Here is a 27601-nt window from a genome sequence, read left to right on the forward strand (position 1 = left end):
TAAAGGGATAAGTGTTCAAAGCTGTTACGTTTATCAATTTTTGGTCGGAAGCCTCCAGACCAACAACTCCTAGGTTATCACTCTTTCTGTGATTCATACTGTGGATACCCATAGTACAAACGACAATGACCTCGGTCTAGTGCCCAATATCTGATATATCGAAAATTGATAAGTGAGTTATCTGTGAACTGATACTTCAACTAAAACAGTACGGCTCATAAATTCTGCAATCGGTCTAGTGCCCATTTCAAATTGAGCCCGTATTTATGATGTCATATTGTTCGTGTAAAGCATATCTTCCAATTACGTAAAGATCAGTCTCTCTGTACTAATAGATTAGGCCCATAAGAACTACACCTGTGGCCGTAAGTTAATACAAATCCCATTGTATAACTAAAACTCAGTCCTTTCAAAGAAAAAATTAACCAAATCGTTATTAACTGCCAATAACTGTCAAAAAAGTGCACAAAAGTGAATTTCTTATCTTGCTACAGTGAAATTATATCTTCATTCAGCTGAAGAAAAGGGTAGGGAAGATGTGCTGTGCGTAAAAAGTGATGTCTCCCTTCCTTTCTTCCTGAAAGAAACATATAAACAGACTGTTAAAATCATCATTGAATAAAAACCATAACAATAAAATACTATACAGTAAATCACATTTGCAGTACTATAAGATTGGACGGATAAATAGTACTTTACTACTTATAAATGGTCACACTTTTTGGATACCACCAATCAGACATATCGCTAGAATTCTTACTATAGAAGTTCTTACATATACTACTCTTCTTGCAAGTGGGTTGCCAGTTCCTCATAGAGATTGTGGCCTCCCGGGAATGCGGTTTCTAATTCCATAATCCACCTTGATTCCCTTTCCTCAGCGCTAGTTCTCGGTTACCACCTCGTCTTCCTACATTAACCTGTTCTATTGCAAAGAATCTTAACAGGGAGGTGTTGGATTGATGGAATTCTTGGAAATGTCTGGCAATCGGGTAATGAGCATCGACGTGTGTTATTGCCCTCAGGTATTCTTGTATACGTTTGTTGACCATGCAGATGGTGCTGCCCACAATTCTGCGTTTGCATGGACACTCCAGGACGTAGATGACATAGTTCGTGTTACAGCTAAGAAATTGTTTGATTTTACGTTTTACTGTCTGCCCAGGAATTTCCACTTCCTTAACCATGTAGCTAGCTTTACAGGCCCTGCAGTGACCACAGGGTTAGAAACCTTTAAGACCCTGTATATGCTGTCTTTTATTGTCTGATATATCTCCTTTGACCAGGATGTCCCTCAAGTTTCTTCCTCTTCTGTATGTAATTTGTGGTCTTTCTTTAAGTTGGGGACCTACTATATTATCTGCCTGTAAGATTTTCCAGTTATCCGCAAGGATCTTCCGAACCTTGTTAGATTTCTGGTGAAAAGTGGTGATGATTCTGGTTGTATTGTTTGCGCTTTCGATGTGAGGTTTAGGTTTCAGTGTATCTGATCTTTGTACTTCTGCTGCTTTTTTGGCCGCTTTAGTCAGGACCCACTCGGGATAGCCTCTCTCCCTGAATCTTGAGAGCCTGGTTTCTTGCTCTAGAGCAAACCCTTCCTCACTGCTGCAATTTCTTCTCTCCCTCAGTAGCTCCCCATAAGGTATACTCCACTTAAGTGGATCTGGGTGAGCACTGAGGGCATGTAAAAGGCTGTTGCCAGCCGTTTCTTTCCTGTGGAGTTTAGAGACAAGGGTTCCATTAACCACCTCAATCTCAGTGTCTAGGAATTCGATGCAATCTTTGCTAATGTTGTGCGTGAGGTGTATGTTGTACCTATTGCTGTTTAGTTTGCCAATGAAGCTAATTGCTTCCTCCTCTGTTCCACACCACACAATAAAAAGATCATCGATGTATCTGATCCAAGTTGTTACTTTGGAGAAATCCTCTCCAAGACTCTCCTCATTCCAGGCAAACGTACTCTCTCAAAAAATGATCAATGTATTTCGATAGATTTTCATTGATACTTCCAATAGTTGAAACTATGGGCCTATCAGGCAGTTCCCTTGGGTTTTTGTGAACCTTCGGTAGAAGGTAAAAAATGGGTAATTTGGGGTAGTCCCTTTTGAGGAAGCAAAATTCCTGCCAAGAAAGCAGGCCTTCAGTTTGCCATTCATTCAGTTTCTCCCATGTCTCTGTGATACTCTCATTGTAATCACTCATGTTACACTTACAGTAGAAATTGCTACCCTCCAATTGTTTCAGGGCTTCTCTCACATACCTATCTCTCCCCCACAGAACGATATTACCTCCTTTATCTAAGGGTCTCAGAATGATGTTTCTATCTTCAGTTGGAGAAAAGATAAATTCTCTCTGTTCTTTGGAGAGGTTGAGCTCTCCTTTCTTTAAGTTGGGAAGTGTGTGTTTAAGTTTAGTCAGTTCCCTGGTCACAACTTCGTGGAAGGTATCTATGGAATCATGTGGCAAGGTGGGGTAAAAGACTGATTTAGGTCTAAATGTGGTACATGTGGCCCTGTCTGTTCTTGTCTCCCTAACACCTACAAAGTGTTGGTCTTGCTCGCTTTCAGGTGAGATACCTCCTAGAGAATAAACAGTATAAAGCATGTCCACATCCCCCACTGTAAGCTCAGGCCAGTTACTCCCCACCCCCGGTTCAATCCCAGTTCTGTTATTCATTAGGGAATGCCATTTGGACAATTTTAAGTTTCTCACAAATTAAAAAAATGTCTACCCTAGTATCGGAGTAGTCAAAGAGTTCAGTTGGGCAAAAGGTAAGTCCCAGACAGAGAGTTTGTTTTTCTTTCAAAGTTAGTGTTCTAGAAGAAAGATTAATTATGATTTTGTTTACCATTTGTTCATTTATAATTATTTTTGTTTCTTGTAACCACCTCGTTTGGTTCCCACTGGTTTTTTGTTGGTTTTTTTCTCGCCTTTGCTGGAGCTTGAGTCATCTCTGTCGTGACCTCCCCTGCCTTGCTCTTCCCCTTGGACACCCTTGTGTGGTATTTTTCTGGAATGATGGTGGTTGTGCCATTTCTGCTTCCTTCTTGCGCCTTGCCCTGAGTACCCGAAACTCCTCTAAAAAAGTTACCGGTCTCTTGGTTATTTCTACTTCAGACGATGTACTTGCTGTTTTTCTTGATACATCTGTGTCAGAGTCACTTGTTATATTGGGTATTGTTGGTTCATCTCTTATACCAGTTTCATCAGGTACCTTGCTTTGTGTGCTTTGTTGTTTGTATAAGTAACCATACTTACTTAATAATATCTATCACTATTCCAAATAGGACATGTAGTGGAGTATTTATCCATGTCCTAATGGTGAAATACTGTGTATTTCGTTTTGACGGTTGAAAGGCTATCTCTCCCAAACGTTAACATGGGAGCTGCTTGGTAACGCTTTACAACGGTAGCCTTCCAGTGGAAACTAATAGAAAAATTGAGTTTGGTATATCTGAACTCAGGATTTAAAAATACATCTTTTAATAAAGAAGATTTTGATATTGTGTGCATAAAAATTCCACTTTTAGAAAGTGGGTATTTTCTTCTCTAACTATATATGTGCCTCTGCCTGTTTTGTATTCTATGTCTGGGGTTTAGACTGACAGGGGCTGGTATGTGCACCAGGGTGGGTTGAGGTGTGTCCTGCCTTTCCTGGGTGACTCATAGCCAGGCTGAATAGACCTGGCTATATTCAACGAAGTGGGAGGAGTTGTTGCTTGCACCTGAAAGGACTGTGTCTGTCTTCCACAATGCTGTCTTCGCCCCCTGGGCCAAATACAAAGGGAAATATTATATAAATATTGGGGCCCTGACCCCCAAACCTCAGATTACTCCTTGACTAAGGAACCTGCCAGGAAGAAGAGCTGAAAGAGCTGCGAAGAGAGACCACCACTTTGATGTATGCTTTGCTTGATTGGCCTGCAGTTGCTGCTTATGTCTTGGACAGGGAAATGACTGGACTGCTCTTTATGCATTCTACGTATCGCCAAGGGCTTAATGTAGAACTTGCCTCCTGTTGACAGTCTCAGGGAAATCAAAGACTTCAAAATCTTCTGCATACCTGCTTCTTGAACTAATTTTACTACTCCTAAATGCCTGTTGTGAATACCGAAAGTCATAAAGTTAGGATTTTGTCTCAGATTACTTTTGTGAATCGGGCCCTGAGTGAGCAAGGGTTATTTTAGATGTGTAATCCGCTCATCCTGACTAGAGTAATGAATTCTGCCTGGCTGAGGTGCAAACCCTAGCCAACCAGAAAACCCTTTTCTAACAAAGACCATGGAGAAAATATCCCATGAATCGCACGCCTTCCGAGGTGATGTGTAACAAGAAGAAATATGTTAATTGTGTGCCTCTTAGGATTGTGTCTGAGCAGGAAGGAGCCTCTTTTTGCACAAAAACAATCCTGCCTTCAACAGAGACACCCTTGCACGTAGTGCAAGCGTGCCTACGTTGGCACCAAACTGCCAAAACGGCGACAGCTCCGGCAGAAAGGACAGGAATGCACCATATTGGTTAAATGTGGTGCATTCCTGCCCTTTCACTTTGGCGAAGTACAGCACTGCAAGGTACCTTGCTGTGCTGCCCTATGCCAAAATGCCATAAATGAGGCCCTACAGTCTTACATTTCACCTGCTGATGAAATACCGCATCAACAGTGCAGTCTGCCGCACAGTGTGAAACCAATGTGGCCACAATTTGCACCAAAGAGTTAGGAAAGTTAACATTTATGATTCTCTTAGTTCTTTTCCGTATTTTGGAAGTGTCAGCAATGGCCCATTGGAATCAAGTCTTTTATCGAAATGAATGTTTTCCTACAGTGTGAAATAAAATACAAACAACCTGTTTAATGTGTGCTTCTAAATAATTTGGGTTAGGTATGTTAGGAGGATTTGGGCATGGTGGGGAGCGTTAGCAACAGCAAACAGATAATACTCCTTGTGAGTATTATTAGCTTCTGATATTTCAGATTCCACTGGCAGTTGCTCTGACTTCCTGCAAAGCAATGTAGAATAGGAACTAGTCAGTAGTAGGACTTTGTAACAATTAGCTGAGGGCTCCCATACAACACAAGCAAGACCCCCCCCCCATCCTCCGCCTGTTCCCCAAGATTTGGAATCAACTTTCTAAAGGAAGTAACGTTAATGCCTACTCTTTTTTCTGGTCAAAAAATACTATTTGTTACTACTTCCGATCCATTGTATTTTCTCTCGTTCATAAAGAGTTACACACCGTTTAATTTCCTGATATGCATGTGTGTAAATAGCTTCTTGGGGCAGGTGCATTAGGGAAAGGAAAAAGCACTAGTATTTGTATTTGGTATTTGTTAGGCGTGTAAATCAGCCATAGGTCTCATAGAGCCAGCAGATACTCAGGGGAGACAGACGTGGGGCCTGGCAGAGCTAGAACAGCCAGGTTTTTAGGTTTCTTCTGAACTTCTGGTGGTTCGGTTCCAGCCTGATATATAGCGGCAGAGAGTTCCAGGTTTCTGGGGGATCAGTATTGAAATATCGAGGGACAACATATCAAATTATCAAAATATCGACGCCAAAATATCGAAGGACAGAATGTAGGATGCCTATCTACAAACAGGTAAGTACTAAAATATCTATTCCAAAATATAGCATATTAAAATATAGTTAACTAAATATTGAATTTTTAAAATGTATTAAAAATACTAGAAATGTAATTAAATAATGAACATAATGAAATAAAACATAATTAAAATAATGTAAAAAAGCTTAAAATATTAAAATAATAAATGAAATGTAATTTGTTTTGTATACATTTACTTAATAATATTATAAAATAATTATTAATCTTAATTATAAAATATTTAGAACATTAATAAAGATATATTGACATAAATATATAAATAAACATATTATATAAATATAAAATAAATAAAATATAATAATTAAATCAATTAAAATAAAAACATTTATGGTAATTAATAATGAGTGCAACAGTAGTGAAAACGTTGGATAGCGTAGGGGTAAAAATGACTATTCCCACTCCAGAGAGTGCAATAGTAGGGAAAACGTTGGATAGCGTAGGGGTAAAAATTACTATTCCCACTCCAAAGAGTTCAACAGTAGGGAAAGCATTGGATAGCGGGAGGGTAAACATTACTATTCCCACTCCAGAGAGCGGAACAATAGGGAAAGCGTTGGATACCGTAGGGGTAAGAATTACTATTCCCACTCCAGTGAGCAACAGTAGTGAAAACGTTGGATAGCGTAGGGGTAAAAATTACTATTCCCACTCCAGAGAGTGCAACAGTAAGGAAAACGTTGGATAGCGTAGGGGTAAAAATTACTATTCCCACTCCAAAGAGTGCAACAGTAGGGAAAGCATTGGATAGCGAGAGGGTAAACATTACTATTCCCACTCCAGAGAGTGCAACAGTAGGAAAAACGTTGGATAGCGCAGGGGTAAAAATTACTATTCCCACTCCAAAGAGTGCAACAGTAGGGAAAGCGTTGGATAGCGGGAGGGTAAAAAAGACTATTCCCACTCCAGAGAGTGGAACAATAGAGAAAGCGTTGGATACCGTAAGGGTAAGAATTACTATTCCCACTCCAGTGACCAACAGTAGGGAAATCGTTGGATAGCGTAGGGGTAAAAATTACTATTCCCACTCCAGAGAGTGCAATAGTAGGGAAAACGTTGGATAGCGTAGGGGTAAAAATTACTATTCCCACTCCAAAGAGTGCAACAGTAGGGAAAGCATTGGATAGCAGGAGGGTAAACATTACTATTCCCACTCCAGAGAGTGCAACAGTATGAAAAACGTTGGATAGCGTAGGGGTAAAAATTACTTTTCCCACTTCAGAGAGTGCAACAGTAGGGAAAGCGTTGGATAGCGGGAGGGTAAAAATTACTATTCCCACTCCAGAGAGTAGAACAATAGGGAAAGCGTTGGATATCCTAGGGGTAAGAATTACTATTCCCACTCCAGTGAGCAACAGTAGTGAAAACGTTGGATAGCGTAGGGGTGAAAATTACAATTCCCACTCCAGAGAGTGCAACAGTAGGGAAAGCATTGGATAGCGGGAGGGTAAACATTACTATTCCCACTCCAGAGAGTGCAACAGTAGGGAAAACGTTGGATAGCGTAGGGGTAAAAATTACTATTCCTACTCCAAAGAGTGCAACAGCAGGGAAAGCATTGGATAGCGGGAGGGTAAAAATGACTATTCCCACTCCAGAGAGTGGAAAAATAGGGAAAGCGTTAGATACTGTAGGGGTAAGAATGACTATTCCCACTCCAGTGAGCAACAGTAGTGAAAACATTGGATAGTGTAGGGGTAAAAATTACTATTCTCACTCCAGGGAGTGCAACAGTAGGGAAAGCATTGGATAGCGTAGGGGTAAAAATGACTATCCCCACTCCAGAGAGTGCAACAGTAGGGAAAGCTTTGGATAGCGGGAGGGTAAAAATGACTATTCCCACTCCAGAGAGTGGAACAATAGGGAAAGCTTTGGATACCGTAGGGGTAAGAATTACTATTCCCACTCCAGTGAGCAACAGTAGGGAAAGAGTTGGATAACGTAGGGGTAAAAATTACTATTCCCACTCCAGTGAGTGCAACAGAAGGGAAAGCGTTGGATAGTGTAGGGGCAAGAATTACTATTCCCACTCCAGAGAGTGCAACAGTAGGGAAAGCGTTGGATAGAGTAGGGGTAAAAATTACTATTCCCATTCCAGAGAGTGCAACAGTAGGGAAAGCGTTGGATACCGGAGGGGTAAAAATTACTATTCCCACTCCAGTGAGTGCAACAGTAGGGAAAGCGTTGGATAGTGTAGGGGTGAAAATTACTATTCCCACTCCAGAGAGTGCAACAGTAGGGAAAGCGTTGGATAGCGTAGGCATAAAAATTACTATTCCCACTCCAAACAGTGCAACAGTAGGATAAGCGTTGGATAGCGGGGGGGGGGGTAAAAATTACTATTCCCACTCCAGAGAGTGCAACAGTAGGGAAAGCGTTGGATAGCGTGGAGGTAAACATTACTATTCCCACTCCAGAGAGTGCAACAGTAGGGAAACCGTTGGTTAGCGTAGGGGTAAAAATTACTATTCCCACTCCAGAGAGTGCAACAGTAGGGAAGGAAATTATTTAATATTAAAATAAGATTATATAATGACCAATTAATAACAATTAATTACCAATAAAAAAAATATTACCAATTAACAAATTATTTACCAATAAATAATTAATTATCAATTAATTATCAATACATATAAATAAAAATGAAAATTAACTTTATTACAATTAAATTACTTCCCACCCAATTCCCCTATAAACCCACAACCCGCTCCTAATAATGAAAAATACAATTAACATAATTATCAACTAATCAATTAATAAAAATTATTTACCAATTTATAAAAAATAATTACCAATGATTAAACATTATTTACCAATTAATAATTAATTATGAATTAATTAATTATCAATACATATAAATAAAATGTAATATTTAATTTACTATAATTAAATTACTTCCCACCCTATTCCCCTATAAGCCCACAATCCGCTCCTAATAATAAAAAATTCAATTAACACAATTATCAATTAATCAGTTAATAAAAATGAATTACCAATTAATAATTATCAATCAATTAATTAGCAATACATGTAAATTAAAATTAATATTTAATATAATTAAATTACGTCCCACCCTATTCCCCTATAAACCCACAATCCGCTATGGAATTAAATTACGAAAAAATTAAATTACATAACATTCATTACTTAAAAAAAATTACACATACATTAGAAAAATAATACATAATTTTCACACATATACTACATTACATAACACTAATTTTTTTTTAGATATTATGGGAATCTATATTATAAAATTCGATATTGTGGGAATCTATATTATAAAATTAGATATTGTGGAATTCGATATTTTATACCCCAATTTCTATATTCTGTCCTATCTATATTTTGATAATTCGATATTCTGTCTATTCTATATTTTTGATTCGATATTCTGTCCATTCGATATTTTGGAATCGATATTTAGGGTGTTCACCATTTCTGGGGCTATCTTAGAGAAGGATCTGTCACCATTCCTTACTGTACGGACTTTGGGAACGGTTAGGAGATGTTTGCTGGTGGAGCGGAGGGTTCTAGCCGGGTGATAGTCCATCAGCTTTTTTGCTAAGTATTTTGGTCCATGACCGTTAAGTGTCTTGTGGACTAGACAGCATAGTTTGAACTTGATGCGTTTTTTGATAGGAAGCCAGTGTAATGTCCTTAGACTGGGCGATGAGGGGGTGCGGGGAGGGAGATTTAGGACCAGTCTGGCCGCGGTGTTCTGCAGGACCTGAAGTTTTGTCAGAAGGTCCTCTTTTATGGAGGTGAGTAGTGCTCTGCCGTAATAATATTATGTAATATTGATACAGCACTGTTGATCTCTGTTTGCTCTGAATTTGTAAAGTTCTTTAACACTGCATTTTGGTTTAACCATCCACTGCAATCTACAAATTGATCTAGTTCCATGGTACTCCTCCAATCAGGACAGATGTAAAATCACCCTGGTTTTCAGACAAGGAATGTTTTCAAAGTGATCTAGTAGGATTATTTTACAAAACATTTAAATAGAATTTTCAGTTTTAATTTTGATAAAACCTGGAACGTGAAACATCTGTTCTCAACACCACAGTATTCATCTGAGTTTCTGTACACATTTTTGAGGTACGTTGAGAGCTTCTCTGCTTCTATAAAGATTTTCGTTCAAAATATCTATGTTTTGTTCTCTCTAGAGACACGCAGTCGAAATTCAAATCCAATCACTATTTCTGAAGCTGCCGCCATGTTCCTTAGCTCGTTGAGGAAAGCACAAGAAGAAGGTAATGAGCCCTTTTACTGCATTCCAAGAGTTTTGCTGCAGGATAATATTTGAAGCTCAGAATGACCACAAACTCTAATCACTGTTAAACAGTTTTAAATCTAATGTTTGGTTTTGTTGGATGTGTGGGACTGTGGAGTTGTCTTTGGTAGTGTGAAGCCCTGTGGAGAGAGGTGGTCTCTGCAGGGCAGTGTGCTTTTTGTGTTTAACGAGGTAGGGAAAGTAAACAGGAAGACCAGTAAGGGGCATGGTCTCACAGGAGTAAGGAAATGGAAGAACTTGATGAGCCCCACAACCACATTTTAAACAACACAGATGTTGTTTATCGCAAATTATACGTATCAAGACGTCTGGGAAATAATCTATCTTGAAATATTAAAACACATACGTGAATTATAAAATTACACATCTGGCCATGTCTTGAAATACTTGTGAAGTGATCCTGCAAGTGTGGCTTCACTAATATAATTTGTATTGTGAAATGAATACAGAGTTTATAATCACACAGACGGAAGAAGAAAAGAAACATAGTTATAAGATATTTATTTAATACACCAACAATACCTACCAAGCTTCAGATGAGACAGCACAACTAATTCTATCCACATTCATTCTAATGAAAAAGGCAACTTTAATAGAGCAGGTCTGGAAATTAAACTGCATAACCCCAGGCAACCTCCTTACAGACTAAGGGCCTGATTTATATATTGGTGGTATGTACACTCCATTGCAACGGCGACGTGGTATACATACCGTCAATATGAAGGTCCGCCCCCCATTGTAAATGCAGGAGGACCTTCAGTTTGGCCACGGCGGAGACTACTCTGTCTCCGCTGAAGCCAAATACTCCAATGGCCCTTGCGAGTAAGGCCCGTCGGAAAAATGGCTACTTGTCCGCCCACCCAATTTTGATGGGTGGACTTGCAGTCAGTTTTAGGTCGAGCATTCGAGACCTCTTGTTTATACTTCAGAATATACTTATATGTGTATGTACTTTGTGGGCTCTGGAGATCTGCCCTTGGACTTGTCTCCTTCCGCGTAGGGACTTTTGTTCTGTTCAACTGCCTCTATTTAACTGTCTTAATAGAAAATGACCATTAGAGGTCAGTAAAATACAAGAATTTCTTTCTGCTTGTTCAACTGCCTCTATTTAACTGTCTTGATCGAAAACAACCAGTAGAGTTCAGTAAAATACCAGAATTGCTTTCTGCTGAGGGACTTTCTTTTTTTCATTTTTCTGGCAACTGCCTGTATTGAACTTTCTTGATAGAAAACGACCAGCAGAGGTCAGTAAAATACCAGAATAACTTTAGCATTCTCTAGATTCCAGTCCATAGAAATTGTCTTCCACGAGCACCCGGAGACAATAATATTTTTTTCAAATCTTGTATTTTCAGTTATTTGACCACCGAAGGCCCTGATTTTATATTAAAAACAGACTTTTGGACTATACCATTTACTGATGAAAGGCAATATTTTTCTCCTTGTGTTCCCATACCTAGAGTGTCACGCAGTTTGGTGCTTACTTTACCTACATGTAAAGAACAGTAGATGTTTCAGCACCCAGGCTAATATGCTGCATAGCTAAATATATATAAAGTCCCAAAGGCGAGACCGATTGCATTGCAAATGCTTGTTACTGTCCCTTACAGTAAAGAACAGTAAAATCATTATATTGCTCTCCTGTCATGGAAGAACGCTCACATGGTGAGGAAAGCATTACTTTTGTTTTTTTTCAAAACTAAAATCCCGTTTTGAGATTTTCTTTTTGAAAAAAAAAAAGAATACTGTTTGTTGCTTGGTAGCGTCCTTCCGATGCAGCCCTTCAGCAAACAGTAAAATTCATTCATAGGAAATGCAGTGAAGGCGATTCCTGACAATGCCTTTATAAATAACCCCCAGCTAGGCAGTATTTTATAAATCTGGCGGGCGGCACTTTAACGAGGGCAATGGAGTAATTTGCGTCCACCAGGATATAAATCAGGCTGTAAAATATCTCCTCACTATTACATGATTTTGCCTAGCAAATCCCACCACTAATTAACCTGACCTACCTCCCTCCACATATCACACTGCCACACCACACAAACTGAACAAGAAACATTCAGTCTGCAACATGGTGCTTTTCAAACTGTAAACCTAATAATTAACAAGCAGTGGCAAAGGCAAAAGGTCTGGCATTGCCCCTAGCCTTTTGGTATTTCTTGTTTGGTTTATCATGGTTTGTGCAAACCTTTATTGTTTGGGAAGTTGTCAAGTGCTCATTAAATCGTTAAAAAAAAAAGAAAAGGCAATTGCTAAAGGCAAAAGTGTTTGTGTGTTATCAAAAAAGTACACATTACCATGGTAAACAGGGCACTGAAGGGAAATACCTTGTGTGTGGAAGTGCACCTTGTGAAAGGACAGCATGTCATAACTCACAGTGAAGTCAGTCATTGACTGAAGTGGACTAACAGGATCACAGACGAACGGATGAAGTCTTCCTGAAAACCGCTATAAGTACCTATGTTATACATACTTTTAGTAGCAGCATAACATCTTGACTAACTCAGGCCTATTAAAGCCATTGGTCTGGCATTGGCTGTTGGCATCACCTTTGAGAATGAAGGCAAGCAAGAAGGTAAATAAGTAAAGAAGGAAAGGAAAAAGGAAGGAAAAGGAAGGAAGGCAGGTAGACAAAAAACGAGTGCAGAAGGAGGGAAAAAGGAAAGAAGGTAAAAAGTAGGAAGAAAGAAAGAAAAATGGAAAGAGTAAGAAAAAAGCAACAAAAAAAGAAGCAAAGAAGGCAAAAAGGGAGGAAAGAAGGAAGAAAAGGTCAAGAAGACAAAACAAAAAAAGGGAAGCAGAAAGAAAGAAAGAAAGAAAATGTATAAAGGAAGAAGGCAAAAAGAAAGAACTAAGGAAAGAAAGCAAAAAGAAAGAAGCAAAGAATGCAAATAAAACAAGAAGTAAAGAAAAAAAGAAGGTAAAAAAGAAATAAGAATTAAAGAAAAGAGAAAAAGAAAGAAACAAGAAGGCAAAAAGAAAGAAACAAAAAATAAAAATTTTAAGAAGGCAGGAAATAAAGATGCAAAAATGGAGAGATATGAAAGAAGCAATGAAGGCAAAAAAGAAAGAAAGGAAATAAATAATGAAAGAAGGCAAAATTGAAAGACCGAAGGAAAGAAAGAAACAGCAAAGAAAAGGGAAAGCAGGCACAGAAGAAAAAGGGAAAGAAAGAATGAAAGAAGGTAAGAGAAAAAGAAAATAGGGAAAAGGGGGAAAAAGAAACAAAGAATAAAAACAGAAGAAGGGAAGAGGAAATGAAGGAAAGAAGGAAAGAAAAAGGAAAGAAAAGGGAAAGAAGGCAAAACAAGATGAAAGAAGGAAAGAAAAAAGGAAAAGCAAAAGAGAAAGAAAGAGGCTGATGGCGTTGCACTTTTCTGTGGAGTGATGAATAGATGGGCCTGGCATTGGGTTAATTCAGTGCTTGATTGTTATCTTATATTATGCAGATTTGTAGAACGCACTATCACACAGAAGGGTATCCAGGCTTTGAGCGGTGAGAGTCTAAGTACAACTAGGGCCTAGTGGGACTACTCAAAAAGGCAGGTCTTCAGCTTCTTGGGGAATTCCAGAAGTGAGGAGGAGGCACTTATGTGTAGTAGTAGGTTGTTGCATGCTTTAGGAGCAATGTAGGAGAAGGCTAGAAAGCCAAATCTGTTTGTCCGTATCTGTGGGATTTGTGTAAGTGGGAGCTGTGATGAGCAGTGGGTATCTGGAAGGTCTGTGAAAGCAGATGCAATTGTTGAGGTATGATGGGACAGTGCTATGTAATTAGTGCCCTAAAGGTGTGGGAGAGGGGTTTGAATTGTGCTAGGTTGTGGATGGGGAGCCAGTGGAGCTTCATCAGGTGTGGTGTGATGTGAAAGTGGCCTGGGAGGTTGAGTGATGCTGGCTATGAGTTCTAAATGGTCTGCAGGCTTCTGGCAATTTTTTGTTGATCCGGGCATAGAGGGTGTTGCCATAGTATAGTTCTGCTTGCTTGTGACTAGGGCATGCTTGACAGTTTCAGGGTGCTGATTGGGAGTAATTTATCAATGTTCCTCAGCACCTTCAAGATATGAAAGTATGAGGCAGTGACAGCATTGAATTGGTGGTCATGTCAATTTTGGTGTCAATGATGATCCTGAGGTTCTTGGCCTAGGTGGTAGGGGTGGGTGTCAGTTGTAGTTCTGTTGGCCACTAGGAGGAGTCCCACAGTGAAGTGCTCTTCAAGAGGATTACAATGTCAGTCTTGTCAGTGTTTAGCTTAGGCAGTTAGTCTTCATCCAGTTGGCGGTGTCAGTGAAGCAGGAATTGAGCTTGATTTTGGCATGGGATGTTTTGTCCATAAGGGAGAGAATGAGTTGATCGGCATAGGAGAGGTTGTTGATATCATGAGAGAGGATGATGCTCATCAGAGGGATCTCAGAGAGGATCCTTGCTGAACTCCGCCAATGAGGTCGTGAGTATGCGATGTGTACATATTCAGGCTAACTGAGTGGGTCCTTCTGGAAGGAGCAGATCCATCAGAGTGTGTGCCTTTGGATTCTGATATTGGGTAGGCTTTGGATATAGATGATAGATTGAGTGAAAGATTGTTTCAAATGCTGCGGAAAAGTCCATGAGAATGAAGTTGATCATGTCTCCTCTGTCCAGATGCAAATGCCATACTTGGCAGCGATGAGGGCTGTTTCCGTGCTGTGATTTTGTCTGAAACCAGTCTGAGTGGTGTTAAGTAGTTAGTGATTATTGAGCTATTCGGTGAGGTTTATGTGGTTGATTTTCTTTAAGAGCTCCATCTGGAATGGTAGCAAGGAGATCGGTCTGTAGTTGGTGAGCAGTGAAGGGTCCGCCGAGGGGTTCTTCAGCAATGGGAGGACAGTTGTGTTTTTTTAAGCATCAGGGAAAGTACCGAAGAGGTGGAGGCATTCAGAATGGTTGTGAGCATGTTGCTGATTTGTTGCAGTCCATTCTAGTAGGTGTGCTGGAGCCAGGTGTCCGATTGGGACCCTGAGTGGATGGATTTCATGGTGGTGATGGTTTCTTCTGGGGTGATAACGGTCCATGTTGTTAGCACTGATTCTTTGGATAGGATTAGGAGGCATTTCAGCGAGGCCTATCAGCTTCAGTTGCGGGCTGAAGATGTATATGTAGTGATTTTTTTATTTTTTTATAAAAATGTTATTAACTTTCCAAAAAAAACAGTGGTGTATATCACAGTCATACATTGCAAGACATACAATTGTACCTTAGGAATTCAAGTGGAAGTAAGGGGTTTGGGACCTTCAACATTGTTCTTTACGATTCATCATTGTACATTCAGTAGTGCGAGTGGTTCGTCAACCCGGGCGACCAGGGGGGGTTCGCAAATGTGACCCCTATACTCATTCCAGTTGGACCAGATACTGACCCATTTTTGTGGGCACCCCCTGGCTATATAAACTGTCTTCTCTTGGAGCATGCACCAGTCCATGTCTGTCTTCCAGAGGCCCCCCACAGCCTAGCAATATTTCTTTTTGCGATAGCAAAGCCAAGTGTGGCCCAGATCCTCCCACGGGGTGACAGATCCGTGGGCTCCCATATATTCAATAGACACCTTTTTGCCTCAACCCGGAGCTCCACCTCCCACACCTCCCGCATGCACTGGTGTATCCGTTGCCAATAGACCTGGAGCATTGGGCATTCCCATATGATGTGGAAGAATGCCCCTGCCTCTCCACACCCCCTCCGACAAAGCCCATCCACACTGCGGCCCATCAATTGCAGTCTAGTCCCTGAAATATAGACCCGGTGAAGAATCTTGAGTTGGATCAGGCGGAGTCGAGCTGAGATGGCCACCTCCTTAGGGGACGCTAGCGCACTATTCCACTCTTCCTCGTCTATTTCTAACCCATCAGCCTCTCACTTAGTTTTCAGGGATTGGAAAAGATCTGGGGAGTTGTTAATGATTTTTTTATATGTGAGGGAGATGGCGTGTTCAGGGAGGTGTCTGTCCAGCAGTCTGTCCTCTAAGGGGGACGAGGCTGGGGGAAGCGGCCCTGCCGGGATGTTCGATTCGAGGGAGTGTCGGACCTGCATGTACAGAAAGTGCTCTGTTTGTGCAAGCTCATATTTCTGTTGAAGTGAAGCGAAGGACACTACACCCTCTGAACCCCATAAGTCTCTGATGTGTGAAATCCAGATCAGGTCCCAGTTGTGGAACCCCTTGGTGCGACTCAGGGTACCCAGTTTTTCGGAGGCCCATAGTGGGGTCGCAAGGGTCAGAGTATCAGCCCAACCCAATTTTCATTGCACTATGTGCCACATTTGTACTGAGTGCTTGGTGGGCCCGGTGATCGGGTATCTGCCAGGCCTTGAGTATAGTGCCGCCTCAAAGTTCCCTCCTGTCCATTCCATACCCCGGGTCATTACCGTCACAGTAAGTGCCATGATTGATAGCTGCAAGGTGTGCAGCCCAATAATATTTACGGATGTCCGGGAGTGCTATACCCCCATCGAACCAGCCTAGTGTAAGCTTCTGGAGTGAGATGCGAGGCACTCCGGCCCACAGTAGCTCCCTAAGCGCGGTTTCAAGAGATGCAAAATATGACTGCGGCACCAAGTCAGGGTAGTTCTGTAGTGCATATAAGGACCTTGGCAGCGCCATCATTTTAAAGAGCGACGCCTGGCCTAGTAGGGATAGCGGGAGCTTCTGCCAGGATGCCGAGTCCTTCTTAAACCGTTGTAGCGGGGGCACGAGGTTCATCTCATACCGGGTAGCAGCGTCTTTAGAAACAAAAATCTCAAGGTATTTAAACCCATTTGTAGCAACTTCAATTGGGCAGCCACGGGGGACCACCGGAGAGTCGCCGTTGAGGACATACATGATGGATTTACCCCAGTTTATACTGTATCCCGAGTTCCTCCCGAAACTGGCAAAAATGTCCATGGCTACTATGAGTGACTTGCGAGGACTAGCGAGGTAAAGAAGGATGTCATCCGCATAAAGCGATATTCTGTACTCCCATCCTTCCGCCCATCGGAACCCCTTTAGGGAAAGGTCTTGTCTTATCCAGGCAGCTAGTGGCTCCAAAGAGAGGGCAAAAAGCAGAGGCGAGAGGGGGCACCCCTGTCGCGTCCCTCTCTCTAAGCGGAAGACCTCAGAGATTCTGTTGTTAACTGTGACTTGGGCCAGGGGCTATGAGTAGAAAAGACGCACCCACCCTATAAATTCAGGGCCAAAGCCCAATTTACGGAGGACCGCCATCATATAAGGCCATTCCAAAGTATCAAATGCCATAGCGGCATCAAGTGATACAACTACTGCCTCCTCGCGGAGGGTATGGCAGCGCCCCAGCACACCATGCAATCGGCGGAGATTGAGTGCCGTATTGCGATGTGGCATGAAGCCCGACTGGTCCGGGTGTACAAGCGATGGCAGAACTGGTTTGAGCCTATTGGCCAGGACCTTAGCCAGGATCTTAGGCTCCGCGTTAAGCAGAGAGATAGGCCTACAGGATGCACATGAATCCCTGGGTTTGCCCTCCTTAGGGATAGCCATAATAGTGGCTATACGTTGGTCTCTCGGCAACACTCCCTGCTCCTTGCTCTCCTCAAACACCCGCTTCAAATAGGGACTGAGGCCGTCCGACTTGAGCCTATAGAGTTCAATGGGAAACCCGTTAGGCCACATGGCCTTCCCTGAGCGGAGGTCGCAGATGGCTTGGCCTAGCTCCTCGGTCATGAGCGGCACCTCTAATGTTTACCGCTCTGTCTCCGTGAGAGTCGGCAGACGGATGTCCACCAGCAAGTCCACAGAGTCTTCCTCAGGTCGGTCAGATCCTCTAGTATAGACCTTCTGGTAGTGTGGCTCAAACTCTTTGACCACCGCGCGAGGTTCAGTGACGACTACTCCTGACTCGGTCCTGAGTTCCGCCACTAATTTCTGCTGCTGCTGCTTTTTATCTAACCAGGCTATGAGCTTGCCTGCCTTATCGCCCTGGTCATAAATCCTGCCCTCCCTATCCCTGAGAACGGTTTTGGCGGCATCAGTAGTCACCGCCTTGTATTCAGCCTGCTTAAGTTGCAACCGGTGGGTAGTCTCCGGATCTCCCCCGTCAAGCACTGCCACCTCCAGGTCCCGTACCTCACCCTCCAGTTGGACCAGCTGCCCCTCTCGCTCCCGACGACGGCTCGCAATCACTGAGAGGGCCTCTGCCCTAAGCACTGATTTGAAGGCCTCCCATATCTCCCCCGCGGATTCCGTACCCTCATTCTCCTCAAAATAGCGACTAATCGCCAGTGTCAGAGCTGTACGTGTGGCTTCATTCCAGAGATGCCAGGCATTAATAGGCGCTATACTTCCCTCCTGTTTGTCCCCGATAGTGAGATGGACCAGTAAGGGGGAATGGTCAGATATTCCCCGAGCTAAATGTGTAGCTTCTTGAACGCCGGTACCGTACTGCAAAGGTGTGAATAGATAATCTAAGCGGGAGAACGAACCATGAGGGCCTGAAAAAAAGGTCTGTCTGTCTTCGGGGTGTTTGAGACGCCATAAGTCAGTGAAACCAAATGTCTCAATGAAGTCGGCCAACCACCTGTGGCTAGCAGGTACGTCCCTTGGAGGGTGTCTGTCACAGTGTCCAGAGACCACAGCGTTGAAGTCGCCACCCACAAAAAGCTGCCCTTCCGGGAGGGATAGAAGTAGCTTTCCTAAGTCCTGAAAGGATTGGGTTTGAAGCCCAGGTGGGATATAACTGGTGACCAGGTTAAGCCTGCGGCCCTCCCATTTACCCGAGATGGTCGCATACTGACCCAGCGTGTCCGAATCTGTGTGGTCTATGACTAAGGGGAGGCTACGCCGCACCATAATACCCACCCCGCGGGACCCCGAAGTAAAGCCAGCATGGATCACAAGGGAATACCCCATTCTGTTAAGCGTGTGGCAGGTGTTTCCTAGGAGGTGGGTCTCCTGCAGGAACACTACATTCAGAAAGTGTCGTTCAATAAATTGCAGCACCATGGTTCTCTTGAGCTTGTCCCCTAGCCCGTTGACGTTCCAACTCTGAATCTTTAGGCTTTTATCCCACCCCATAGCAGTAGACAGTCCAAATTTCACTAAGACTCTGGAAGTTCCTGGTACATTGCAGTAGAATATTCAGTTCTATACGCTGTGGTAACACCATACAGTGCCCAATTCCCCTCCCTATTTCCCCCCCCCTGGTTCCAACCCCCCAACGTGGCTGTTGCAAAACATAAAAACATAGCCTGTGTAGCCACTTCAAGCCTCTTCCCCTGTCCCCAACCACCCCCCACTCACCTAACCCCCCCAGTGCCCCCCTCTCCAACAACTGTGACCCCCCTGAACCTCCCTCCCTGCTTCCCTGCTCCGTAGGTTTCGAACTACCCACATCCCCAATTAGCAGAGCGCCTTTCGCCCAAACCTGGAAAGGAAGAAAGAAAATCAAACACCTACCCCCCTGTTTCTCCCCCCAGGGATTCCTCTCTCTGAGAGGCGTGCACCAGCCCCAACTCCAGCCGTTGCCCGTCCCCGCCCCCGTCATCCGCACCTTACACTTAATCGTCTATACTCCAGCCGCACCAAGGTTTTATGTCCCTCAGCGGCAGAGCCGAGTCCCGTGCTGCCAAGTTTACAGCCCCTAAGGGGGCCCGTGCGGGTCGCCCAACCACAGCAGAGAGGAAGGAGATACTTCATAATAAGGGTAGGAGTGAACCAGGCCCACTTCCTTACAGGGCTAACAGTACTCAACCCTTCTCCCCCCAACATTTCAGCTGCTGAGCACATCGTATATGGCACACCCTCCAGCATCAGTGCCCCCAATACGTTACATTAGCTGATGATCAGGTCGGCAGGTCTCTCGCCTTCAGTGACCTGTCCCCTCTTCGAGGGTCCCCCACCGGGGACTCGCGGACCTAGATCTCCAGGAGCGCTGACTCTGTGCATCGACATCGATCTCCCGGCCGTTGAGGCTGGCGATCCAGCCTGAGTGGTCCTCCAGTTCGCACCGCCGGGTCGGTCCTCAGTTCTCGTGGATTCCCTATCGATCCAGTCTTGCACGGCCAATGGCGAGGGGAAAAATAGTGATTTGCCCCCAGCGATGACCTTAAGCTTGGCAGGGAAAAATATAATGTATTTGACTCCGCGCTCTCTCAATGCTGCTTTGACACCTATGAAAGAGCATCTCTCCTTCTGCACCTGGAGCGTGAAATCCGGAAAAAAACGGATCGTGGCATTTTCGTAGTGCAGGTCCCCGGCCTGTCTAGCCGTTTATAAGATGGCATCCCTATCCCTGTAGTTCAGGATTTTAGCAATTATTGTCCTTGGCGGAGCCCCCGGCTTGGGCTTAGAGATAGGCGCTCGGTGGGTACGCTCAACAGTAAAGATCTTCAACAGCCGCTTGGGTTTGAGGTGGTTCAAGATCAGATCCTCCAGGAAGAGTTCCACACTGGGCTCCTCCAGCTCCTCCGGTACCCCCACCACACGGATGTTACTTCTGCGGGCCCTCTCTTCCTGGTCCTCAATGTGCGCCGCCATCTGTCGGTGCTGGCGCACCAGTTCATTGATCCGTTGTTCCATGGCCTTCGTAGATGTTTGGAGTACTCGGATGTCTGCTTCATTAGTTTTAGCTTTTTCTGAGGTTTTACCAAGGTCTGTGCGCAGTAAATTGACCTCGATGGAGACTTTATCTATCTTGGTCTCAAGAGTGGCCCCCAGCGTTTGTATGGCTGTCATTATGGACGCAAGCAATGGTTCCTTTTGCCCAGCCGGGTCCCCCCGTTGCACCGTCTGTCTGTGGTGTCCCCTTCTGCACCGTGTACTTATCCAGTTTATTAGTCTGTGTGGCGGTGGGTTGCTTGGGCCGCATTGTCGCCATGCAGTGTCTCCCACGCGTAGTGTCGCTCCGTAAGATGTTGCCCCTATGCACCAGCTCCCTTCGCGGATCTGATCCCCACAGTCTGTGTCAGTAGTATGGCCACCAGGCCAGCCGACGAGGCCTTTCGTCTCCAAACAGTACCTGGCTGAAATCCCGGAGTCACAGCGTGGTCCACTGCCTGTGCACGCACCAGGTCCCCCTCCGCTGTCTCCACCAGCTACCACCTCCCCAGAGGGGATCAGGAGGCCCCACTGCAGCCAGCGTGTGGTCTCCGGCGCGCGTAGTAACCCCGTCCACAGCCACAGTGCACGCAGAGGGCTCCCAATGTGCAGGCTCGGCGCTCCCTGATGTTGGCGCCACCACGTGCTCTGCCCGACAACAATGGCCGACACCTATTTACAGGCCTCATGCAGGCCGCTCCCCCTCCGGCCGCGCTGCAATCATGTGGCTCACAGGGGGTCCAGGCGGTCCACAATGCAGAGTTAGGGGCTGCAGCAGGCAGTGGTCCAACGCTGTGGCCCCTCAGCGGCCCACCTCAAATCCGGTGTTTCAGTCGCAGCACCCGTCATGTCCGCGAAGGCCCAAAAGCCGGATCCCACATTAGCACCCAGGCCGTCCAGCCGCGCAGCGGCGCCTCTGTATTGCGCACGGTCTCCGATCTCTGGGCCACAGCACGGCTCCGGGAGCAGGCAGGGAGACCAGGGTGGGCTCTACCGGCTGCGCCGTATCTCCCCAGTTCAGGAATGCAGGCATAATGCGGCTCCTACGGCTGCTCCTAGGGAGTATGCCGGATATTTACGGGGCAACGGGTTGAGGCTCTGAGGAGCTCCTGGGCTAAGCGGCCATCTTCGTAGACGCTTGGCCACGCCCCCTCATGGTGGTGATTTTGTTGCTGAAAAAGTTTGAGAAATTGTTGCAGAGGTGGCAGATGGTGAGGTGAAATCTTTCACAATGGCAAAGATGTCTTTGCTTCTGTTGGTGCTGGCATCAACCCATACATATAGTAATATTTAAACTTTTGTTCCATTTCCTGTTCCAGTGTCTGCCTCTCCTGCCCCCTGCTTCACTGTCCACCACCCCTTGCTTTTATAACTCTTTTTAGACTGCTAATTTAGGGTCCACTCCAGGCTTACCTTCTCTTCCTGCCCAGGACTCAATGCTCTCCTTATTATCTGTCTCTCCTACTCCCACTTTGTTCAACACTGAATCCTCACCCACGTCAGCAGACACTACCTGCAGCACCTTGCGTTCCTCTTCTCCCACATCACTCCTAGACAGTGTCCACCATTTACACATACCTGGCCTGAAAGGCAACTCCTCCTTCCTTCCTTCTTTAGTTTGTGACCACTTAATACTACTATCCTCTGTCATCTTCCAATGTCTAAGTCACTCTCCTGACACCTGAAACTTCATTGTTAAATTCACCCCTGACAGATCCATTTCTGTCACATCCTTACAAATGTTTTTTTCAGCTAGTACTCATGCTGCTACACAATCAAACCATCCTCACATTTGTACTTATTCTCCTCATAATCCATTTTCTTTCCAGACAGTATTTCATCATCATTTCATGCACCACACCATCTAGAACTTGCACCAGATGACTCTCAGTTTTCAACACCACCTTCATCCATCCACTTATGTTTCTGTGCTGATTTTGATGTCAAGGAGACAGACCTGGACTCATGCCTCCCATTGGACCGGTACAACAAGCTGCTCCAGACTCGGTCAATGGACATCAACTACTTTTGCTTGGATCGTGGCGCTACTTCCATCCTATTCACCTAGCCTGAATAGCACATCATACTCAAATGTCCCATCAGCCACCACAGACTGCTCTAATTGTGATGCCTACACTCTGTCTGTGACCCAAACATATCATCCTCCTCTTATGCTTGCCATGGGCCTTGCTATGTTATTTTGCATTCTCTCTTTGTGATCTTCCATCTGGTTGAACCTTAAAGATTCTGTCCTTTTGCCACTAAGATCTTTATGCCTGGTGTAACCTCCCTATTGTTCACCTCCCAGTGCTGCCTTCATTTTTCATAGTGCTAAGATGTCTCATCAAAATGATAATTCTTCCATTTGAATGGTTTGAAATATCCTCTTACCTTCTTATCTACTGTGCTTTAGTGCATTGTAAGGTCTCTTGGACAGACAGCACCACTGACTCTTAGGGTGCTGTCTTGCCTTCTTCTGGCTGTGAGTTTGAAATACAAATTGGCACACAGCCCCCTGCCATGGGTAGGACCATATTGGAGATGGCAATGCCTTTCCCAAACTGTATCTTGTGCATGCAGCTGTTGTCAGTGCCCGTGTCCTCTACCACTGTAGATCCCCTGATGGCTTGTTCCTGCAGATCATCAATCTGCCCACCCACTCCCTCACGTCCTCCCATGACTCCACTCGCTGCCACCTTTTACAGCTGAATGGTACATATTTTCTTAAGCCCTTTGTCTGAACCCACCTTTGCTCAGCAGGTAAATGACTACCACCCAGCTGGGAAAACTGTCTACCATGCCACCCAGACTCTACTCCTGTAGCCCTAGGCACCCTCACCCCAAGTCTTTCCTCCTTTCTTCTCCATATCTACTGAACCTGTCCTGCAGCACTGAACACACCAGCACTGCTGCACCAAACCCACTGGCTGACAGCCTCCTGGGGTGCCATAGCCCAATCCAAGCCTGCTTAGAACATCCTGCTTCATCAAATCCTCCATAGGTTTCACCAGTAACACTTAATGCCTCAACTACCCATCCTTATTAAATATCACCCTCCACAAAAAAAATATACTCACGAACTAGGCTGCAATACTGCTGACCTGTCTACTAGAACTATCCTGCCAGTCCCCTGGGTGCTACAATGGCCAAGTAAGCTGTTCCCTACCTCTGACTTGCACAAAATCCACATCTAAACCCACAACCACTGTAAAAGTCATGTTCCCAAGTGAGGTGACATGCACTGCCCACCCAACATGCCCGGAAGGAGACTGACAAGGTCTACTGTCTTAAGTTTCCCCTGCAAACATATGGTATCTAATAATTATATAGCTGTTTCAGTCTCGTTTTTTGTGACTGATGCTTTATACTCTGTAAAAAGCCGATTATCCATGCAGTACAGCCCGTCACTCAAACTAGTCTAATCCCGAAACCATGGATTACATTACATAATCTTACATTATTAATATTTTTTTTTACTATTATATGCACTTGATCCTCATGCTATTTATGCATTAAGGGCTCTCTTTAAGCCAACTCTTGGTGGAATTTGGGTTGAGGCACTTATGGCTGGATAGGCCTTTTTATCCACTGGACTTTTTTCCTTGGAGGCCGGTTTTGAAAGCCCAGGATCATGCATGGTGGCTCTGTCACTTTCCCCAGCTCCCCGAAGTTAATTACAGCAAGTACAAGGAGACATCAAGAGAGAGAGGGAAGAGAGGGAGGGAGGTGGAAGGTAAAGAGTAAGCGATTAGAAAAGAAAAAGGGGGGTGAGAGAGAGAAGAGAAGGAGAGAGAGAGATAATGGATGGATTTAAAGAGAGATGGCTCGAGGAGACAAAGGGAGCCAGGTTGATTTGAGCATTTTTGCCAGGACTGCTTTTGGTTCCCCAGTCTGGCCATGGAGACACATAAATGTTTATTGTTGTAGAACTACATTTTGTACTTTGTCTTAAAGCAAATGTTTAAGTCCATTTAAAATCTCTATCGAACGCACCTGCAGAGCAAGAGCCATTATGTGGGCATTTCATATTTTTCAAGTTGTAGTCTAATGTCCATGCTATATGCCACTCTACTTAACCCTAACACAGCTAAAGGATCAACCTAAAGCATGACTAACCCCTCCATAGCACAGATCTCTAAACAAAGCAAAGTCCCACCTCCTTGCCAGTCGTATAAGCACATTTCCTTGCTTAATTTATATCTTAAGCCCTTAGCCATGTTCCTGGGCAATTGATTAGATAGACTCTTTCCTGTCTTCATTCACTCTTATCAGGGAGGCTTTATACTCAACCGAGCTACCAGTGATAAGCCAAAACAGAAAATTAAGAACAATTTGTGTTTTTTGGTATTCAACCCCATTCCCAAAATCCCCATAACCACAAAACATCAGCAATTTATGCCAAGTAATAGGCAAACCAAACTATTAAATACATGTTTGTGGAAGCGACCATGCTTCCAAGGTAGATTTTCCCAGTGCACCACAATGGGAATATGTGAAAAAGGGTTATTGGCAATTTAGACACTGTCATAGGACCCAGACCTTCTCCCGGCCCCAATCCGAAATGCAGAACTCTGGGCTATATGAAGCCCCACAGTGGGGTGGGCCCATCAATGCCTGGATGTGGGATGACAGAAGCTGCCTGGTTATTCAGAGATGATTAAAAAACTGAGCTTTGCTATTTTCTAAAATTCTATGGACCTTAGGCAACATCTACTGATGTGTCTGGACAGAGTCTGCCATCTGGATCCAAGGCTCCAGGGCTTCCACCATACTTTCTGGAGTCCATCCTCCACTTTATCGAGTGGCAGGCTCAAGATTTGCTTTGTAGAGGCAGGCCGTAATGTGCATATGGCCATCCCAGACAAATATAATGTGAAATGGGTTTGCCCATCAATATTTTCTATGATAAAAGATCAGGAAGTCTGTGATGGGTGTGAAACGGTGCTGTTTCACAAGTGTGGTGGCTGAAAGATCCTGAAAGAGGAGGAACTGTGCACCATTAAATGGCAAGCCTTGGCTTAATTGCGTCTTTATCTGTTAAGAGATGTATGCCTGTTAAGACATTCAGTATTGGATTTCTGGCCGTATGAAGGGGCACGTCCCAATGCTATCTCTCCATTAGGATGGGCTGACTGCAACTTCTCTCATAAATGGCATGGAAGAGGTCCATGTGGATTTTTGTAATGTCGGCTTCTAAGATCCTAGTTGGTATTCCTTGTTTGCAAATATTGTTACGCTGTGACTTATTTTTGAGGTTGTTTCATTTTCTCATGCAGAAAATGCTGATCCTCAAGCTGCAGCATCTTTTGCTGAAGCACTTTCTCTCTTCCATTTGTTTATCAGTGGAAGTTTATGCCTGGGCCACTCTCTCCCCAAGGTCGTTGACGTCTCGCTGGGGGGCATGTAGGTCATGTTGGAGGTCAGTGGTAACCCTCTTAATGTCAATCAATCAATCAGGATTTTTATAGCGCTGCTAATTACCCAATAGGGTATACAGTTGCTTGCAGGTCCCCGAAGACTCATTCAAACTGCTCGGTCTTGAAGGCCCTTCGGAATTGCGAAAATGAGGTGAGGGTCCATAGCTGCATGGGGAGGTTGTTCCAGGTCTTTGCCGCAATGTAGGAGAATAAGCATCCTCCACTTCTGCTTCAGTGGATGTGGAGCATGTGGGCAAGTGATAGGGAGGCAGAGTGTAGTCTTCTCAGCGGGTGGTGGAAGTTCAGGTGGTGTTTAATGTGGTTGGGTCCTTGGTTGTGTTGAGCCTTGTGTGCGTGGGTCAGCAGCTTGAATTGGCGTCTCTTCCATACAGGGAGCCAGAGGAGTCACCTGAGATCGGGTGTGATGTGGAATCATTGGGGGATGTCGTGAACGAGTCTGGCTGCAGCGTTCTCTATGGTTTAAAGTCTCTGTAGGAGGTGTCCGGCAATTCCTATTTCAGTCAGCTGGTGATGAGGGCGTGTGTCACAGTGCATCTCGTGGTCAGGGGTAGCCACTTGAAGATCTTCCGTAGCATGCGCAGAGTGAGGAAGCAGATGGAGAAGACAGTGTTGATCAGTGATTTGATGGTGAGCTTGTTATTAATGATAGTTCCGAGTGTTCTGGCATGGTCGGAAGGTGTGGGTGCAGGTCTGAGGGCTACCAGGAGTTGTTCCAGGGGTTGATGTTTTTGCTGAAGATCGGTACTTCAGTCTTGTCCATTTTCAGCTTGAGGCAGTTTTTCTTCATCCACTCAGTGACCCTTGTCATGCATCTTTGGCAGTCAGTCCTGGTGGTGGTAGGGTTATCGGTGAGGGAGAGGATGAGGATCAGTTGGGTGCCGTCTGCATAGGATATTATGTTGAGACCGTGTGCTCTGACGATGCTGGCCAGTGTGTCCTCTTTGAGTTCTTGCAAAAGTTGGAGGAGTAGGTCCCTTGATGATTGCCTGTGTTTGGTCACCTTGAGTTTCCACAAGTCCTTGAAATTCTGCTGAAGCCAATTCATAATCTTTTGGCTTGCAATGGGAGGACTGCTGGAGGAAAGTCTTCATGATGCTCTGTTTTTTGCCACTGTCTCCAGCCATGGTTCTAGTATGTCTTGGGGATCACCTCCCACTGTGAGATGGATCAAAAATTGTTCTGCTCCCTGGTTGGCAGAAACCCCACAGGCTACAGTGTTAATGTCACAGTATCTGAATATCTGATGGCCATGAAGGGCGACCTTGTTCTCTTCATTTAGGTGGCCTCCATCATAGAAGGTGCACACCGGATCATGTAGGAGTCAGGGGCAGGGGTGGGACCCAACATTATAGGGCCCAGTCTTTACGGGGTAAGCCAGCTTAACCAGCACAAGGCACCACTGTAGTAATGCCTCAAGTGTCTCTTGGTTGTAGCGTACAAGGTCCTGTCAGCTCAGATTCTCCACAAGGAACAAAGCAGCTAATAAAGGCCCATGCAAGGGATCCCCTTGTTAAGCTGATTTGATATTGATCATGAGTAGCAACTGCAATGAGATTATTGTGGTGGTCATCATGCAGTCCATAAAGGGGGGGGGCTGCTCGACCTGGGTACTCAATGTATTATTAGGCCTCAACTGCACTGTAAGGAGTGTAGCACCGGCTGTGCCCCAAGGCC

General features: G+C 44.5%; 1 protein-coding gene across 1 annotated transcript in view; it reads left to right on the forward strand.

Annotated features, from left to right (window-relative positions):
• Positions 1-27601, forward strand: part of SPX (spexin hormone) — a 140596-nt gene that overhangs the window by 95561 nt on the left and 17434 nt on the right. Inside the window, exon 5 of the mRNA XM_078654469.1 lies at positions 9786-9872. Coding sequence (XP_078510595.1) covers positions 9786-9872 — 87 coding nt within the window. The remainder of the gene's footprint in view (positions 1-9785; positions 9873-27601) is intronic.

This window comes from Lissotriton helveticus, chromosome 1_1 (assembly GCF_964261635.1).
Source record: "Lissotriton helveticus chromosome 1_1, aLisHel1.1, whole genome shotgun sequence".
Lineage (NCBI taxonomy): Eukaryota > Metazoa > Chordata > Amphibia > Caudata > Salamandridae > Lissotriton > Lissotriton helveticus.